Source organism: Rhamphochromis longiceps, linkage group LG19 (assembly GCF_057381845.1).
Source record: "Rhamphochromis longiceps isolate RC_006_pf linkage group LG19, R_longiceps_female_GT1.1, whole genome shotgun sequence".
NCBI classification, from domain to species: Eukaryota; Metazoa; Chordata; class Actinopteri; order Cichliformes; family Cichlidae; genus Rhamphochromis; species Rhamphochromis longiceps.
The window spans coordinates 29,105,482-29,125,095 of NC_140575.1; the positions used below are offsets into that span (position 1 = coordinate 29,105,482).

At 41.7% G+C, this 19,614-nt stretch overlaps 3 protein-coding genes across 6 annotated transcripts; 2 read left to right on the forward strand and 1 right to left on the reverse strand.

Moving 5' to 3' along the window:
• Nucleotides 1-67: 67 nt before the first annotated feature.
• Nucleotides 68-9,694, forward strand: LOC146647004 (cleavage and polyadenylation specificity factor subunit 3-like). Of its 2 annotated transcripts, XM_085391904.1 has the most exons (18): nt 68-256; nt 381-444; nt 695-792; nt 898-1,026; nt 1,105-1,282; nt 1,391-1,480; nt 1,583-1,733; nt 1,924-2,099; nt 2,187-2,345; nt 2,780-2,926; nt 3,020-3,172; nt 3,281-3,389; nt 3,580-3,678; nt 3,880-3,974; nt 4,393-4,480; nt 8,550-8,616; nt 8,752-8,848; nt 8,928-9,694. In XM_085391904.1, the coding sequence occupies exons 1-18, from the start codon at nt 186-188 to the stop codon at nt 9,027-9,029; spliced, it is 2,073 nt and encodes a 690-aa protein (XP_085248030.1). In that variant the 5' UTR covers nt 68-185; the 3' UTR covers nt 9,030-9,694. The 2 variants fall into 2 exon arrangements, 1 of the variants encoding a protein (XP_085248030.1); XR_014908844.1 differs by lacking the exon at nt 8,928-9,694 and having other exon boundaries at nt 4,393-4,521; nt 8,752-8,818.
• Nucleotides 9,695-9,874: 180 nt separating this feature from the next.
• On the reverse strand, nt 9,875-11,627 carry LOC146647005 (uncharacterized). Its single transcript, XM_085391909.1, has one exon. It carries the CDS (start codon nt 11,541-11,543, stop codon nt 10,503-10,505), a length of 1,041 nt encoding a protein of 346 aa, XP_085248035.1. The 5' UTR covers nt 11,544-11,627; the 3' UTR covers nt 9,875-10,502.
• Nucleotides 11,628-11,779: 152 nt separating this feature from the next.
• LOC146647006 (transmembrane protein 151B) lies at nt 11,780-19,073 on the forward strand. 3 transcript variants are annotated; one of them, XM_085391907.1, is made up of 4 exons: nt 11,780-14,394; nt 15,728-15,805; nt 16,619-16,670; nt 16,844-19,073. In XM_085391907.1, the coding sequence occupies exon 4, from the start codon at nt 16,922-16,924 to the stop codon at nt 18,443-18,445; it is 1,524 nt and encodes a 507-aa protein (XP_085248033.1). In that variant the 5' UTR covers nt 11,780-14,394; nt 15,728-15,805; nt 16,619-16,670; nt 16,844-16,921; the 3' UTR covers nt 18,446-19,073. The 3 variants fall into 3 exon arrangements, with proteins under 3 accessions (XP_085248033.1, XP_085248034.1, XP_085248031.1); XM_085391908.1 differs by lacking the exon at nt 15,728-15,805; XM_085391905.1 differs by lacking the exons at nt 15,728-15,805; nt 16,619-16,670.
• The last annotated feature ends 541 nt before the right edge of the window (nt 19,074-19,614 follow it).

Here is a 19,614-nt window from a genome sequence, read left to right on the forward strand (position 1 = left end):
TAAAAGCCAACCGACGTAAGTCTCGGAACTTCAGTCACACGACTTGATTCCAGTCGGGCGTATTTTGGACACGCCCCCGGAAGTTCATTCAGAAAACACATTGAGTGCAGTATTATCGGATTTGTTATTATTATTTTATTTTATTTTTTTGTATTTTAAAAATGACACTAAAATTTTAGAACAGAATGGCCACAAAACGCAAAATAGAGATAATTGTCCCTGCCGAGGAAAGCGACCAGCTCCTGATTCGTCCACTGTGAGTTAATTTCTATTTTTTAGATATATGCACATACATATAAATATTATATTTTATGGCTGATTCATTGTGCCACCATAAAACCACATACATGCACTGATACCGTATTTGGCTCATGTTGCAGCGGTGCTGGGCAGGAGGTTGGGCGGTCATGCATTATCCTGGAGTTCAAAGGAAGGAAAATTATGGTAAAATAAATAATAACAAATAATTGGTTATACACTTATATCAATAGCAATAATAACTATATTACGGTTACCTGTTTGAAGGAGTACAAAGTGCAATTTTTTGTTTTTGATCCATTCATTCAATACAATTAAATTAAATTTATTATTTTATATATTTTGACATATAGTTGCCATTGTAGTATTTCATGTCCGAAAGCAGCATTGATGCAGATTGGATTTAAATGAACAAAGCTGTATTTGTGTGTGGCAGCTGGACTGCGGCATTCACCCTGGATTGGAGGGGATGGACGCTCTCCCATACATAGATTTGATTGACCCAGCTGAGATAGACCTGCTGCTGATCAGCCAGTGAGGCTCAACTGCCCTGTCTCCTTTACATTTTCACATTTTTCCTGCACAGAAACGACAGTTTAGATCTCTAATTATTGCTGGTTTTATGTGTTCTCATTTCAGCTTCCACCTGGATCACTGTGGAGCTCTGCCCTGGTTCCTCCAGAAGACCAGCTTTAAAGGGAGGACCTTCATGACTCATGCCACTAAAGCCATCTACCGCTGGCTCCTATCAGACTATGTTAAAGTCAGGTAGGGGCAAAGGTGCCTAGAGACAATTACCTTTTAATTGCAGTGCAGCATACAGTCATATTTTTATTATTATTGCAGTAACATCTCGGCAGATGACATGCTTTACACTGAAACCGACCTGGAGGAGAGCATGGACAAGATAGAGACAATCAACTTCCACGAGGTCAAAGAGGTGGCTGGGATCAAGTTTTGGTGCTACCACGCTGGTCATGTGCTGGGAGCTGCTATGTTCATGATCGAAATAGCTGGAGTCAAAGTAAAATTGCTGTTGTTTAATCGATAATGATAAGAAAGGATTGTTCGCTTAATTTTTTTTAAAAAGCTAACCTACATGTATATTCCCCATCTCCTTTTCCCTCCAAAGCTTCTGTACACAGGAGACTTTTCCCGCCAAGAAGACAGGCACCTCATGGCAGCTGAGATCCCCAGTGTCAAACCTGACATCTTAATCATAGTATGACATTATTTAACTATAATAAGTCATATTGAACACCTTTTTAAAAGGCTCCGTAGGTGATCGAAACATAGTCAGAAACTATTATTTGTCTTTCTGCAGGAGTCCACCTACGGCACTCACATCCATGAAAAAAGGGAAGAGCGAGAAGCTCGGTTCTGTAACACCGTCCATGACATTGTCAACAGAGAGGGTCGCTGTTTAATCCCTGTGTTTGCTTTGGGACGAGCACAGGAACTGCTGCTTATCTTGGGTTAGAAGTCATGTTTGACTCCCTGATACTGAAAATGTGATAATGTGTGTCAATATTGTTAACCTCAATGTTCAAATTTATGTTTAGCACTGGATTTCCTCTGATAGTTATGACTTTGGTTATTTGTCTTCTCTTTATCCCATTATCACTCATAGAAGTCTGTAAGATTGGGTTTAATGTTCTCTTGCAGACGAGTACTGGCAGAATCACCCAGAGCTCCATGACATCCCCATCTATTATGCTTCTTCCCTGGCCAAGAAGTGCATGGCTGTGTACCAGACATATGTTAACGCAATGAACGACAAGATCCGCAAGGCCATAAATATCAACAACCCTTTTGTCTTCAAGCATATCAGCAATCTGAAGGTAGAGACTGTCACAGAAACCCTGTGCATATTCTCAGGCTTGACTGTCTCTCTCCAAAAATAAAGCAGCACTGTCTATTCTTTCCAGAGCATGGATCACTTTGATGATATTGGCCCCAGCGTGGTGATGGCGTCTCCGGGCATGATGCAGAGCGGGCTCTCCAGGGAGCTCTTTGAGAGCTGGTGCACCGACAAGAGGAATGGCGTTATCATCGCCGGTTACTGCGTGGAGGGCACACTCGCCAAGGTTAGAGCACAGCAGGACAGCAAAAAAAAATTTTCTGAGCAAAGTGGGAAAAGATGCTGTGATCTAATAATCGATATGCTGATTCAATTGCACCAGATTGCCGTTATTTACAGCAATTTTCAAGCCATCAAATTTAAAACTCAGAAGCTGTGACAAAAGACAGGAATTACTCATTTTTTAAAGAAAAGAAATTAAGTTGCCACAAGAAGAAGGAAAAAAAGTTTTCAGTGTTCTTTGTTCATTTTCTCTAATAAAAATGAATCGAACATGTGAAGGTTTTAGGTCATTAATTTGGCAAAGCAATCAAACTGAAGGCTCTAAAAGCAATTTACGTGCCATTTTCTTTAACTATTTTCTAAATCCTTTCACTGACTAAATGATTTATCAAGAAGATAATTGTAAAATCAGTCCTCAGTTATTTGCACACTCTACAGCACATCATGTCTGAGCCCGAGGAGATCACCACCATGTCGGGACAGAAGCTGCAGCTAAAGATGTCGGTGGACTACATCTCCTTCTCCGCCCACACTGATTACCAGCAGACCAGCGAGTTCATCAGAGCCCTCAAACCGCCACATGTGGTATGAGAAGAAAACAGTGTGGTGAAATTCACAGTTCTCTTGACTCGTCTTTTTTTGTCCTTTGCATAAAATGTTGCACATGTTTAATTTCAGATCCTGGTACATGGGGAGCAGAATGAGATGGCGCGCCTGAAAGCCGCGCTGATCAGAGAGTACGAGGATAACGACGAGGTTCACATCGAAGTCCACAACCCTCGCAACACTGAGGCTGTCACGCTGAACTTCAGAGGAGAGAAGCTGGCTAAGGTGCAGTACGCTTTTTGTGATCAGCAGTCGCTGAATTGTGCGTATGCTTTTTAATGACACTGTTAAAAATGACAAATCCACTGAAAATGGATACACTTCTCTTCTCAGGTGATGGGCTCACTGGCTGATAAGAAGTGTGTTCAGGGTCAAAGGGTATCAGGCATACTGGTGAAGAAGAATTTCAACTACCACATCCTCAATCCCTCTGACCTTTCCAGTAAGTTCACTTTCATTGTCCCCAGATGGAGAACAGGGCCACCAAGGCATTTTAGTAGCGTTGATGCTTCATGACTCTGTCATTGTTTTGGGGTATTTGGCCTCAAAACTAAACCAAAGTAGACTATGAATGAATGAATGAAACATTCCTCCTCTCGGAGCTGTACTGACCTGATCTGTCTGTTCTGCAGCGTACACAGAGCTGGCCATGAGTACAGTGAAACAGACCCAGGCCATCCCCTTCACTGGACCCTACTCACTGCTTGTCTGCCATCTGAGGAATCTCACAGGTAAGACTGCGTGACCATTTCTGTGGGAATCTCGATGACCATCTCTGCAGACAGTAGACTGTCTGAGACCATCCAAACTCATAAAAAGAAACAAAAAAACACAACTGCCCACATTGTTGCAGTTTGACACGTACTGCAACCTTTTGAGTTTTGTCAGCGTGTGAGTGATTTTTACCCCGTAGTGGTGACCGTCTTTCTCAGGTGATGTTGAAGAGCTGGACGGAACTGAGAAGAACACTTTGAAGATCTTTAAAAACATCACTCTAATCCAAGAGGCCGGCATGGTGCTGCTAGAGGTGAGAGCCCACAACGTAGCGCTGTGCTTTTCACACCAGTGTGCAAAACTGGGAGTCCTAAATGTATTTCTTTAGAGGATAGACACAGGGTTTGATATCACTGAAACACTCTAATAATCCTTTTAACAAGGTAAGAAGGTGAACACTGCACCAGTGTGCCACGTAATAGCAACTACTCATTTATGTTTTCTGCTGCTTTCCACGTGCATGTGTCCAGTGAACTACAATCCTGGGTTTGGTTCGGTGCAGACTATTGACTGGATCACTCTCCTTTGTAGCCATATAAAATCTAAGGGACAACTTTATGATTGGTTATTTCTGCTCCTAGCCACAGATTTTTAAAGGGAGTGTACGTTGTGATGCTCAGAGACAGCTTGGGACTTGTGTTTTATTAATTTGTCTTTATCTGCTGTTTCAGTGGATAGCTAACCCTCTAAATGACATGTATGCTGATGCTGTCACCACCGTGGTACTGGAGGTGCAGTCCAACCCAAAGGCTCAAAAAGGTCAGCTTGGTTATATAGACCCATATAAAAGATGGATGTAGGTAAGATGAAATCGCACACTGGTTTGTTCACACACACTTTGAAGCCTGAAATTAAACAGTTTGGCTGTGACATTTGAGCTAAGGGCTGTTGAAATCCCCAATCCACCTGATGTCATAGAAGTCATAGTCTTGGTGATTCTGGCCATTAGATTGTTTCTTTAATCATTTCTTTTGGTCGATGATCATGCACTCCTTGTTAGTTTTTGGTTTTTATGACATATTAAGTTCCCCTTTGTTTTTCTCCTTGCTATAATCAGGACCTTTGGATGTGTAATACACCTATTATGGTCTAGCATCCAGAAACTGCACAAATGGATTGGGTTCTGTGCACAAAGTACTCATGCACTATATTAACAGTTCACTCAGAACTTTATATATGGGATTGTTATCACGAATACCCATGAAACACCTGGAGTTGCTTCATGGCACACTTTTTGGGAATTATTGTCTTTAATCCTGCATTTGTGTGATTGAAAAGTGTGTGCAATGACACAGTTTTAAAGATTTGGCCTAAATAATTCTGGAGTGAATGAGCCTAAACATGATGACCGGACTAGTGACACCATATAACCTGTGACTCTCACACATGCACGTATGACTTGCCAGTTTCAGCTGAAACAATTTCAGTGTTTCAAACCATGTTCCAGAGTTTTTAGTTCACCATTCATGAGGTTTCAAGAAGAAAATGAAAGACAGATCTGAATGTTTGAAAGTGTTTTGGAAAAACTCTGTAAAGATTAGATGAACAATACTCAAAGGATAAATCCAACTGGTTTATTTTGTTAGATAAGTTGAACAAAAAGTTAAACAAGCAAGTAAATAAAGAAACAAGGTAAAATGAAGTAAGAGCAAAAAAGTTAACAAGTAAATAAAGAAACAAGGTAGAGGAGAGAAAACCCCAACAATCCCCTCTGAACAAGCACTAGGCGACAGTGGGGAGGAAAAACTGCCTTAAAACGGGCAGAAACCTCCGGCAGAACCAGGCTCAGGAGGGGGCAGTCAACTGCCGGGACTGGTTGGGGGGGTGAACAGAGGTGGAGCAAGACGAGGCTACATCAGTTGAAGAAGCAGCAGAGTTCCTCTTCCGGAAAAAGCTGAAGAATTTTTTCTTCTTTTTCATGGACTTTTCCACGAGGGCCTTTTTGTCCAGGATGAGGGTTCTCAACTCATCGATGGTTTCTGTGTTTTGCCTCTCAAGTTTCTTGCATGTTTGTTCCACCTGTTCTAATGTTGCTTGTGTTTCTTCAAGCTTTTCTTTGAGGTCTTTGGATGTTGCCTCCTGTGTCAGCTTTGCCTTCTGCAGGTCTGCATTTCTCAGTTGATCTTCTTTGTGCAGGCCTTCTAGCTGCTCATTTCTTTTCTGGATATCGTGGAGCGTACACTGCAGGTTTTCATGCGTTCTGTCTTATTTTTGCTTTTGGGCCTGCATTTCTGTGTTTTCCCGCTTCAAGTTGTTGAATTCCAACAATATCCCCTTAATGAGCTCTGAGTTGTTTTTTGCCATTTGATCGATCCTTTTCTGCATCTGTGAGCATCGTTTTTCCAGTGTTTCCTTTTCTCCCTCCAGCTCACTTGTTTTGACCTTCAGTTCATTACAGAATTCTTGCATTTTTTGATTTTTACTCTCAAAGTCCTTGATAATGCACTTTTCTTCTGTCAGTCTTTCTTGCTTTTGCTCTTTCTCTTGAAGGAGGTCTTTCTTTTGGACCAGTGTTTGATCCAACCTTACCTTCACCATTCTGTACTTTTCCTGCATGCCTTGGAGTTCGCGCTGCAGGTCGTTTTGCTTTGTGTCCTGTTGTTCCTTCTGTTGGAGGACTTCTTTATTTTTTTCTTCAGCTTCATCAAGCTTTTTTTGGAGCAGGTGATTCTTTTGGTCCATGTATTAGAGATCCCACTCTATCTTATCAATCGTCGCTTTCCTGCCTTGAAGCTGCTCGGACATTTCTTTAACTTCAGCGCTCTTTTTCTTGTTTTCTTTGATGAGGAATACAATCTGCTCTCTGGCTTGAGCAAACTTGATCCCCCAGCCCTCATTAATAATGTTGATGTCGGGCTGGCGCTGTAGTGTTTCTTCCAGGTGTTTGTTTTGTGCTTCCATTTGTAAGCACTTCTTCTCCAGGTGACGTTTTTCTTCTTCAATTTGTTGAATTTTGTTCTGGAGATGGTTGTTTTCATTCCTACTCTCCTGTAATGCCCTTTGGATGGATAAGAGGCCATTTGGAGAAATTGGCCGGCCACGCGTTGAAGGAGAGGCGGCGTAATCTATTTGTCTCGGTTGCCGTAATCTTGGATACATGTTGGCGTTTGTATCCGATGACTCTGAGAGGTTTCCAAATTTTTCTGTAGTGAACGTTTGAAGGCTGCAAACAAATGAACTAAAAATTGCTGTTTCTCACCCCTACTTAAGGAAAAACTTCAAAGGATCAAAGATCCTTGTGACATCATCACTCCTAAGCCAATCAGATTGTCACATGACATTTTGAAATGTGGAATGGGGATATATTTTTTTTAAACAGTTTTCAAATTTAACTTAATATTTAAGTGTTTCTTACTTGACCCGCTTAGTCGATTAAAAAGTTAATTGCCACGAATACCCCTAATGTTATATAACAGACCACAGAAAAAAGACAGGTTTTTTTTCTACGTGACAGAGCTATAATAAATGTTTAGTTTTTTTTAATCATCCTACTTTTTATAAAAGGGAACATTATTTAAAGAATATGTATTTAATTAAAAAACTCTGTATTCATCTAAAGGGTATAACAAGAAGGGTGACCTTCCTGCTCGAAAATGAAATGACCAAAATAAATGTATTTCTCTGCAATTACAAACTCTGTGTAAACAGTCTTGGTGTCAAAATAAAGCTAACACTGGTGAGATGTCATCAGAGCTGTAAATATTACTGCAGAAGTTACTGTGACTCAAACATAGAAAATTTGATTTTTTATTTCCCTCACCTAATTTTTAAAAGTATTTTATAGCAGCGGTCCCCAACCCCCGGGCCTCAGACCGGTACCGGTCCGTGAGTCGTTTGGTACCGGGCCGCGAGAGTTGAGGTTCAGGTGTGAAATGTATAGTTTTCAGGGTTTTTATCGGTTTTCAGCGTTATTTTGTTATCGTTTTTATTGTTTACTCGGTTTTCCTGGGTCTCTTCACGTGTGTTATGAATAAATTTTCTTTTTTTCGGTACCGGTACTAGTTTTATTTTGTTGTATTTATCCGCGACACCTTAAAGGCCGGTCCATGAAAATATTGTCGGGCATAAACCGGTCCGTGGCGCAAAAAAGGTTGGAGACCGCTGTTTTATAGCATATAACACCTTTGAAAATATGCTTTGGTTCCCATTTAAGTCCAGAAAATCCTAAATCAAGATATGGATATTACCTGTCCACAGATTCATGGTGACGTAACTGCTCTTTTAACTGTCTGGTGTCTTTGCTTTGTTTGTTGTTTGCAGACATGGTTTACATGAGCTTTTAGCTGAGATTCAGAGGTTTCTGTGGACACTACTCATGTCAGCACTTATATTTCGGACCTCGTGTTATAATCGATTAAACGCGATCTCCTCCCTTTTGCCCCCATTTTTGATGTTTTGGGTGCAAATGATCAGGCATTACATTCTCATAATAAATCAGATAAGATACTGCAAATAATTAAGCATACTATACTTTGTCATATATATTATGTTACATGTGACCATAATTTAAAAAAAATATTTAAAAGATATATAGTCTTAGTCTTTAATTGAAGAATGTTTTTACTAAAGTCATAAATCAAATGAAAAGCAGGGAAATTATAACATAAAAACTGACATTTTTTGCTGTAAGAGGAGTCGCCCCCTAAGGGCCATTAGAAGTACTGCATTGGTTTCACATTTCAGAACTCGATGTTACATCCATCTTTTAAACACAGTTAACAAAGCGCCATTAAGCACGTGGTGTACACGTGTGTTTAGTTGCTGCTGTAAGTTTGAGGCGGGTGCTATCTGGTTAATGCCAGTGATCTGCTTTCTGCCTTATGAGCAGTGATGGAGACCCAGAGCAGCACTATGGACATGGATGTTTTCCATACTCGGCTAGAAGTCATGTTGCAGTAAGTGACAGAATAAATCCATAAAACATTTTTATAATGCAGTAGCATGAATATTTTTATGGAAATGAAGTTCCTCGGATAAATAGTTGCTAAGCTCTTAATGAATTATGTTATTTGTCTGCTGTCTGTTTTCAGGGACATGTTTGGAGAAGAATGCGTGAACTTCAGCGATGGTAAAATCATCTCTGTGACTGTGGACGGGAAGACGGTGCACATTTGCTTGAAAACAAGGGTGAGGGTCTTTTGTCCTGTTAATGGGAGCTGCTGATTTGGTGTTTGAGTATGTCGCTGACTTCTTATCCCCTCACCAGTCTGTGTGCTACGAAGATGAATGCACAGAGGACGATTCACTCAGAGAGATGGTGGAACTGGCGGTGCAGCGGCTCTATGACGCTCTAAACCCCGTTATCTGAAGAAAGACACACACCTGCCTGCGGGTCTCCAGACATTGTTAGTGATCAGATATACACACACAGTTGGGACATCGTGTTAATGTAGATTAAAAACAAAATGCTGTGATTTGCATTGAAAAACACATTTTATCCACAGAGCATAGAAAACATCAAATGTTTAAACTGAGAAAATGTATGATTAGCTCAAGACGAGCTCATTTTTACTTGGATGGCAGCATCACTTCTTAGGAAAGTTGGAACAGTCATGTTTATCCACCAGATTGTCTGTTTTATGTATTGTAGATGATGAGACAGTCTTCGTAATTTTACAGAGGAACATTCTGAAATTGTTCCACAGTTTACAGAGCTGTTTCACAGACTGAAGAAACACAGTAACAAGTGAGCAAGACTGACTTGCGAGAATAAGCTATGTGATGTTATTTAACAGATTCTTGTGTTGTTTGTATTGTAAGCACTTTTAATTATAAAATACATCATTATGTTAACTGCGTTTGAGTGTAGATTCACTGCAGGTTTCATTTGACCTGAGTTCATTATTAATATGCACTGATATGACTTGTTTACTTTTAAATGTGATGATGTGTGTGAATTTCTAAATGCACTACATGTGCTGTAAGTATTTGTTGTTTTAAGAAGGCTTCTACTTTAAAAACAGTGTTGTTTACTTTTGTCGATTTTAAATATACAGTATTCATTGTAATCGTGTGATCTTTGGACATACACATGCTTGTTTTATGTAATTTAATATTTATTTTTGTTTTAAAATCTGTTCTCACTAAAAGCACTACATGCATTGACAAAATCAAATAAAAAGAGGCAACACAAACAGTGCCCATAAGTCTTTTATTCATTAAATATCTGAAAAAATATACCCAGTAATTTCACAATAAATATAATCAAAGGCACATTCTTTAAAAATAACCATCTGATTTTAACCATAAAGTTGCTTTAATTCCCATTTTGGCTGGACTTTCAAGATATTACCACACCCTTTACTTATATTACTATAAATATGTCATAAATAGTAACACATTACCATTGAAGCTTGGCTTGTCATTAACATTTGTATAATTTCTACCAGACAAATGACTTTATTAAAGCCAAAGGAGCTGAAGTGAACGGTTGTAAACCAACCACCGAAGCGCTGCTGTGCAAAAGGTAATACAGGATGAACCAAGACCACAAGTGATTTCTATTTTGTCATATTTAACCTCTTCTATATGATGTATTCACAAACAGCAAATGTGCATGTTGCACATATAACTTTTTTTGCTGATCAAAGCTCCAGAATGAGCTATTTTTAACAACACATTTGAACGGGGGGGGGAAAAAAGCTTTAACTAATGGATGCTTGTTGTTTATTTTCATGACAATTTACTACCCGACTTAAAATTAGGTGAAATGTTTAATAGTGTGATCAGTGGAGGAGTTTCAAGGGGGACCACAGTGTCCCTCATTTCCCAGCAGATTTATTCATCCCCGTTTTAAGTTGATTAGTAAACCTATGGCTACCACCAGCAGCATACCAACTCCCAGCTCCATCATCTTGCCCATTTCCTTCTCGCCTATAGTGTCCTGTTTCTTCTTCAGTATCTCCTCTTTGCGGACTCGGATGTCTCTTTGCCTCTGCAGCTGCTCGCTGTAGTGGGACTTGTAGAACTGGTCGAAATCAAAGATGCCTCCTCGGCCGTCTGGGTCCACCACGGAGCGTCGGCTGTCGGTTTGCCGTCTGCCTGCGCTCCCGCTCGTGTCCTTGACGGAAGGCCTGACTGTAGCGGTGAGGTCTGCCAGACTCAATAGTCCCAGGTCATATTTCTTCCTGAGCCCCTTGTTTCCCAGCACGGTGTAGGCCTCGCTGATCTCCGAAAAGCGGACTGTGGCCTCTTCGCTGCCAGTGTTTCTATCCGGGTGGTAGGTGAAGGACTGCTTGTAGTACGCTGTTTTTATCTGGGTTCGAGTGGCGGAAGGTGCCACTTCAAGGATATCATAGTAGCCAGTTTTGGTTTTGTAAAGAGGCTCGGATCTGGCTCCATCACCGCTGTAAGCCCTGATAAATGACCGCTGCCCGTGTTGCCAGTACAAATGCTGACTATAAGGGCTCTGCTGTCGGCGGAAAGTGCGGGGCGAAGTCCTCCAAAACCCGGCGCGTCTCCACTGTCGAGACAGATTCCTGTTTTCTCTTTGTACCTGGTTCTTATTATAAAGAGAAAACTCCTCAGGAACATAGTAATGGTAATTTTCTGCAACCGCTCCGTTCTCCCAAATAGCACCAAGCACCGGCTTTACACTTGTGTAACCGTCCCGAGAAGCTAGAGCACGGTCTGTGTGCGCGGCGTCTTTGGCTCCATACGGCCTGCCATTATGACTATCACCCCAAAGAAGCCCTGCTGGCAAAGGCGAACCGTGTGAGGCACCTTTCTCGTGTTTACTGTGGCTGACACGTAGGCAGTAGTTATTTAATTTGTGTAAGAAACCGTGCGCCCTCCTTCCAAAACAACTCCTGACCTCCGCCATGTTTCCTCTGACGAGTGCTATGTTCGAAGCGTGTGTCGGGTAATCTCGGGGAGTTTTTGTCTTCTTCTTCTGTATAGGGTTTACTGGCGGTCGGCAAACAGCAAAATGGTGCATTACCGCCACCAACTGGTGTGGAGTGTGGACTGAAAGAAAGAAAGAAAGAAAGAAAGAAAGAAAGAAAGAAAGAAAGAAAGAAAGAAAGAAAGAAAGAAAGAAAGAAAGAAAGAAAGAAAGAAAGAAAGAAAGAAAGAAAATCCAAATTCTCCCGAACAAATGGGTCTGCCTTAAAAACCAAAATACAGCCTGATAACTTTCACCTATAGAGGTCGTGCGAAACAAATTAAGTCGAACTTCACTTCCAATATAAAAGAAAAAAAAAAAGAAAAAAAAAAGTATTGCTATTTATTGAATACTTTCTCTCTTTTTAAACTGGGACGTAGAAACACTGAAATAAGAGGTCATGCATAAATAAACTAAAAATCAAGACACTTATATGTAATCAATTATCATCTAGCTTCTTAATGAGAGAAAGGTGAAGCCAGATACATCAGTAAAAAATATGGACACTCTAAGTGACTTAACAACAGTGATGGGAATAAAGGCGTTACAACTAACAGCGTTACTAACGGCATTACTTTTTTCAGTAACGAGTAATCTAACTAATTACTATTCCTATCGTTACAACACCGTTACTAACAAGAAAATGCGGAGCGGTCACGTTACTATTTTTCAACAAACAGACGGTTGAAGCTGTGTTTAGGTTACTGCACCTTATATCAGTTGCACGGAAGTAGCTGTAAGTAATCTGGACGCTACAGCTTTAAGTAGCTGCGCGTGCTCCTGCGGGTGGCAATCACTTTCTGCCCAACGATCACTTTTTTGCACAACACCTGGAGCTAAGGGGGCAAAAGAATCGCATGAGTGCTGCTGTTTAACTGAGGAAGAATAAAGTAGTCGTAGTCGGTAAGCCAATCACATGACCACTTCAAGATGACAAAGCAACAAGGTGATATTTTTAAATTTTGAATTTTTAAATTGTGTTGATAGGCCACGTAAAACCAGAGTCATGATAAACAATATATACATGGCGTTTTTTCCTCAATAGTTTTGTCAAGTTTACTGTCTAAGGACAGCGCTAGCAAGCACTCTGCTTATGACCAAAAAAAGAAAACAAAAACCCACCCCTTTGGTGTTGGTGGAAAAATTCACAATGTCCACCAATCAAAAACTGATAGGGCAACCTGACATTTGGTTGTTTAGGAAGAGGGGGAAGTTTTAGGAGTGATGAGAGAGAGAGAGAGCAGAAAAAGAGAAAGAGAGCGAGTTTTGAGATGTGAGAGGTTTGTGACGCTTAACATGTTTGGAGTGTGTAGTTAATGTGTTGTCTCGTGTAGTTAGTTAGTGCGTAGTGTTGTGTGTGTGTGTCATAACAATGAGGTGACTGCTGTCTGCAGGTATCAGGCTGTGATGTTCTCCTTTATAGTGGACAGAAATTATTTTTTCGGAGTGGCACAAATAATTTGTGTGGCATCTTATTGAATGCAGAACAGCTGATTGTTCTGTAAATAGTTTGAAATGGTTATTTAAAAAAGGGTAAAAGGTAAATGGCTGCAAATAACTTTGTCTGCGAAACTTGTGCATATGATTTTAAAATTGGCAATTTATATTAAAGTTATGAAATATGATTAAATAAACATGTTTGTGGTTGTTACAAAAAACTTTTCTACTTGGGATTTATGTTTTTTGTCTGATTTTGGATCAATTTTATTAATACAGTATGTCAAAATGAAAACATAACTGTAAATTCAAACACGTGAGGTTGTGCTGAAAACAATGATACCAAACAAGGCAAAGTAAATAGTTTTTAACGGTGAAATGTAGAGGAAACATCAAATGTAATGAAAAATGACCAATTATACCCTGGACCCCAGAGGGTTAATTTTTTTTTTAAAGTAACGCAATAGTTACTTTATAAGTAATTCATTACTTTTAGAATATTGTAACTCAGTTACCAACTCAGTTACTTTTTTGAAGAAATAATTAGTAACTATAATTAATTACTTTTTCAAAGTAACTTGCCCAACACTGCTTACCAATATAAATATCACTGAAAAATGATATGACATATATTAGTGGACATGCAAATGTCAGACTTTAATGTCAATAACTTGACTGACTTAAATTTCATAATTTCTAGAAGATTCTTTTGTCCTCAAATATAATGATTAAATAATAACAATTTAACGTATATATTTTGACAAATCTATTCTAAATCAATTTAAAAAAAAAAAAAAGAATGCATTTTTATTGTGAAGGACGCCGTTTGATCCTAACCGGAAGTGAGTGCGGTCTTCTTTGTCGTCGTAAAACATTTCATACCAGCGTTTCGGATCCACTTAGTGCCTGCGTTAACAAATGCAGCGATGCCCCTTTTTTATGGTCTTTCTCAGGTAACTTCAGCTACTGACTTAGTACACTGACTGCATCATGGTTAACCTCTGCTGTCTCTGCTGCGGTGAACTCCCTGAACCCCGCCCCCCTCCTCCGGGAGCAGCGCGGGACTCCCGCTCCGCACAGCAGCAACATCAGCAGCAGCAGCCTGCTGGCTCCGGCCCAGACGCCTCGGGGCTGAGGGGGCCACCAAAGGGGGGAGCGAACGGAGCGCTATTAGGAGCGAAGCAAGTGAATAAAAAGGAGTGAGCTTCCAGTTTCTCTCGGACATGCGAAAAAGTGCAGCATGCTCTCATCCGATCAGGACTCTGCGGAGGACGCGGCGGCCAGCGGTCTCAATGATGTTGATGGAGAAGAGGAGGAGGAGGACTCACCGGCTGAGAGTGATGTCCCGGAGGAGGTAAGAGCAGACAGATGTAGTCATTATTTTTTCTTCTCTGATAACTTCCAGAAAAGTAAGTAGTAGGTAATAAAGAGCCATATGTTCATTGTTCAAATGTAGGAGGAAAAGCCACACAAAACATGCGGTTTTGTTTCATTACTGCCTTTTTGGTGCCCCGTGCAGTCATCTCTGTGCCATCACTTTCACCTGCAGCCAAACAGCATCATTGCTTCTTGAAATGTCACAATAGTTAATTTGACATAGTGGCAGCACACTCGAGTGATGTGGAAAAGTACTGTAACGACAAAAGCACAGATTATAGTCTTGCACAACACAAGTTTACATGCATGTGTCTGCATTAGTTCCTCCACGCCCTTGGTGTTTACTGTCATCGCGTAATTACTGTGCTTCTGTCTGCAGGGGGATGACTCTGACCACATTTCTGTGGTTGCAAACAACTTGTGCCTATTTTTCCCTTACATTTCCTGAGTTCAGCTTCCTGTAAACTGTCTCCATGACCAAGGATCTAGCATATATGAGTCAGCTTTTCTTTTTTATTAAAGGGTAACCTTTTTCAGATGTCGCACCTATGATGTCTGCAGTCACAAGGCTTGGGCCGCTTCAAAGTCCGCCCTCTCTGGTTCACAAGAACCGAATCCCTCATTTGCTCCACAAATAACTCAGGTGGAACCGACAGTGTAAGGCATCTCCACCCCTGTGGCAGTGCAGTAATGAATGGCTGGCTGTCAGGATAAATCCTTTCACTCCATAAAACACCAGAGGTAGTCAATGTGGAGGAATATCACCACGAGACAAAAACAAATTTAAGCATTTGAAATCAGGAATCTCAGATAATTGCTTGACAAAATGCAGTCAATTTAATTTCAGTAAATAGTCTGAGCTAAGGTTCTCTTTATGCACTCTGGAAGTTTTGACTGTTAGTGTTACTGATGAAATAGCATTCAGCCAGTGTGTTTGCTGAATAGGACTGTTTGACCGCTGCTCAGTTTTGCAAATGGGAGCACTTTATGTTTCTGTTTGGGCGCTCCGCTCCAAACCTCCCAGTGCTCCGCAGAGTGATGGATGGGTTTGTGACAAAGTGGTAACAAGAGAAGCTTTCAGGACATGTACTCAAGGGAGAGTGAAAAAAAAGTGGAAAAAAAGATACTTTTACCCTACTATTTCTTTGGGTAGCTAAAAGCTTTGAGATATATTTTATTCTTTACTAAGAACAGTATAGGCCAACTGCAAGTAGAATAAAATGGACATGTTCAAGAGAAGTACTGGTGCTTCATAACTGAAATTAACTGTGGTCCATCTATAAATTTTCTTAACTGCTTATCCTATTCAGAGGTTGCGGAGGATGGAGTCTGTCTCAGCTGTTATGGGGCAAAATGAGGGCTGCAACCTGGACAAGCAGACACCTACGGCAAGTTTAGAATCACCCATTAACCTAACATGCAGGTTTCTGGAGGAAGTCAGAGTACACGGAGAACATACAGCTCCATGCAGCCTCACCCAGCTGGTGCATGTGAAGCCAGGACCTTCTTTGTGTGAGGAGACAGAGCTATGAGCCACTGTGAACCCACTGTGTTCAGTTACAGTCGACCTCTATTTACTTTAGCTGTAATTTAGCTGTTAATGCAACTAAAATGTGTTGTTTGGAGATGGAACAAACAAACTGCTTCCATTATTGATAACTGGTGGAACTTTGTTTTGCAAAATAGCATGAAAAAAGCTTGTATCCATGCCGACACTTCCATTAAGAGTCTTTCTTTCAGGAATAAATCTTGTTTCTCTCTCAACATCATGCAATACTTGATTTCTGCCACTTTATTTTTTACCTTTATTATGGTGATCTGATTTTTACGAATACACCTGACCTTACCTAAAAAGATCAGATGCTGTCTGCCGTTGTTATTTACATTTTTATCAGATTCTATCATAGTCATGTACACCATTGTTCTCTGTATGCTGCTGTTAAGCGGCTGTCTCTGTGCGCCCGCAGGCACAAACGTTTGTCTCCAGACTCAGAAGAGAATTAGAAAATAAGACTCTTTAATAAGCAGCCGCTATTATCCAGGAACAATCTACAGAAGGTGGTCCTCCACAGTAACCGGTGTAGGATCAAGAAAAAAGTTCCCTTGATCTGCTTAATTGCTCTCATAATTGCTCTTGTTTTTGATATGGTATTGCATATGATCCGGTTAACTCACTTGTACATGTTTTACTTACATTACAGTCCCTGCTGAATCCCAGTGTTCTTCCTTCAGTGTGATTTTCTCTGTGCTTAGGTAGGGAAAAAGCGCTTTGATTTATAGCTTAACCACTTTCATTTGCATTTCTGCTGCGAGCCTTAAAATCGCTGCCATGTTTAGCGGGTTCATTGCTTTAAGTGTGTTTTTTCATTACTCTCCCCTTCATTTCTTTTCCATCCCTTTCCCTCGCTCTCTCTTTCTCTCTGCAGCAGCGTCCAGTCAAGCAGTCCCTGGGTGCTTGTGTCTGTCGGGAGTCCCACTGGCGCTGCCTGGTGCTCTCCCTGCTCATGTACAGCTGCCTGGGTGCAGTGGCCTGGTGTAAGCTGACCCGGGTCACCAAGATAAGCTTCAACTCTGCCCTCACCTCCTCTTTAACATCCTCCTTTACCTCCTCCCTGCGGGGCGCCTCTGGGGTGGGCATCGGAGGACACGCTATGATCTACCACGACAGCCCCTGCTCGGACGGCCTCATCTACATCCCCCTGGCCTTCCTGCTCATGCTCTACGTGCTGTATATTGTGGAGTGCTGGCACTGCAGGGCCAGGAGCGAGCTGCAGTGCAAGGCAGACGTGGACAGCGTGTACGAGCGGGTGCTTCGGATGCAGCGGGCCCAGCCTTGCATATGGTGGAAAGCCATCAGTTACCATTTTGTCCGGCGGACACGACAGGTGACCCGGTATCGTAACGGGGATGCGTACACCACCACGCAGGTGTACCACGAGCGAGTCAACACTCACGTGGCCGAGGGCGAGTTTGACTACAGCCACTGTGGCATGAAGGATGTATCACGTGACCTTAGAGGCCTGGAGAGGCATCCAGCCATTCGCCTGCGCTTCACCAAGTGTTTCAGCTTCACCGAGGCGGGCCCAGAAAATGATTACCTCAGCCAGAGAGCCAGGTTCTTCTCTGAAATCGAAGGTTTGGATGATTACATGGAGGCTCGGGAGGGGATGCAGCTGAAGAATGTGGACTTCAGAGAAAACCTCTTAGCCTATGTAGACCCAGACAGCATGCCTTGGTACACTTCCCAGGTTGCCTTCTGGCTGGCAGCTCTGCTCATGCTTTCCTGGCCTCTAAGAGTGCTCACGGAGTACCGCACTGCTTACGTGCACTACCGCATCGAGAAACTGTTTGGGTTGGAGTACACCCACAGCAGCCCCTCCCCTCTAGATGAAGACAGGCCTGTGGGGAGAAATATTGGTTGCGTTATTCCCAGAGTTGACACGCTGGACAGCACTGAGATGGAGTGGCACATACGCTGCAATCGCCAGGTGATTCCCAGCTACTCTGAGGCGATGCTGTTAAACATGAGGACAGGGGCTTCTAATTCATTACAAGACACGTCTTCCTCTAACTGCCTTCTACTGGACAGCAGCCAGACTGCTGAGAGCTACGGAGCGCTCCAAAGCCAGGACGACTGCGAGCAGTGCAGCGAGCTGAGCGGACAAGGAGCTGGAGGAGGCAGGAGGAGGACGATCACCAGCTCCAGCTGCTCCTCCATCCTGTCCTGCCGCGGAGCGCTGTTCCACTCGCACCTCTCCTTGGACACTTCTCGCTTTTCCCTCTGCCGCATGTACGGCTCCCATCGAGGGAGTCGCAGCAGCAATCTGACGGAGCCCTGCTGCGCGGACGAGCAGTGCTGCCGGTCGGACTCCAGCCAGCTGGCGCTCAGCAACAGTCCACCAACGTACAGAGACGCACACTTCTTTCCTGTTCTCATTGTGCACCGGTCCGAGGGCAGCGAAGGCGGGAGGGAAGTGAGGCGCTACTATGTACGGAGGGGGTCATCCTGTGTGGAGACGGCCTTGTGAGACAGTGGTTAATATCAGATATGATGGAGGGTATGGTGGGGTTCATTGCTATGTGGATCAAATATGCACTTTTAGCAAGTTTCACAGTAAAAAGAAATTAAAACAAAAGGAAACCAAGAGTGTTAATTTATTTATTTTGAAAAAAGTTACAGATAGCGATAGCACTGAACTTCATCCACATCCTGTTGCTACACCAGGGAGTCTTATCTTGGAATTTTCATGTCTTTGCTGCATGATCTGCGCATCCTGCTAATTTCATCATCTGTCATTTGCAGAAATATTTTCATTGTGTGTGTGTGTGTGTGTGTGTGTGTGTGTGTGTGTGTGTGTGTGTGTGTGTGTGTGTGTGTGTGTGTGTGTGGGTGGGTGAGGTACCTTTATGGTTACAGAGCGTTGATCCATTCAGAGGCACATGTAAGAAAAAGAGGTAAAATTTAAAAAGTTGCATGTTGTTGCAGACCATTTGAAAAATTAAGACACGCCAGGTTGAAGCCAAAGACTTTTTTTAATGTTATTTTTTATTGAGACCTAGAAAAAAACAATGTGGAACATGTGAACTGAAGACCGTGATGTGAATGTCTAAGTGAAAACAATAAAGGTGTCAAAATGTCTAAAATCCCAATGAATGTTATCACTAATAAAATGACTTTTTAATAAACTGTAACAAATATTATAACATGTGTGTCTGTGGGGCCCTCAAAGCACAAGATGAGAAAGAAAGGAGACAAAACAAGGAAACAAGATCTGAGTTAAGTTTTTTTTTTTTTCTCTGATCACATTGATCCAAAGCGACAATGTCACACACTCTCAGACTCACAGCTCACTGTTACGTCTCCTGTCCTTAACTGCAAGGGCACAAACTCTAAAGATAGAGTTGGGACTTCACTTCAAATAACACCAGAGGGACGAGTGGTACAAATGAAGCATATATTGATACAAAAATAAATTCAGCATGCCTTTTAGACTGGAGAGTTCATTTTCTGAATAGCAAGCTAAGTTTTTGATTCACTCTACTTTAAATTCACCCAGTCTTATTAGCATAGTAAGTAACTGCGCATTGTTAGAGACTTCAAAATGTTTTTCTAGAAGAATTTCTAGTAAAATTTGGGGTTCTAAGACTAAGATCTTTAACTGAGGAGAAAGATTTGATCCTTTTAAACTGGAAGTTA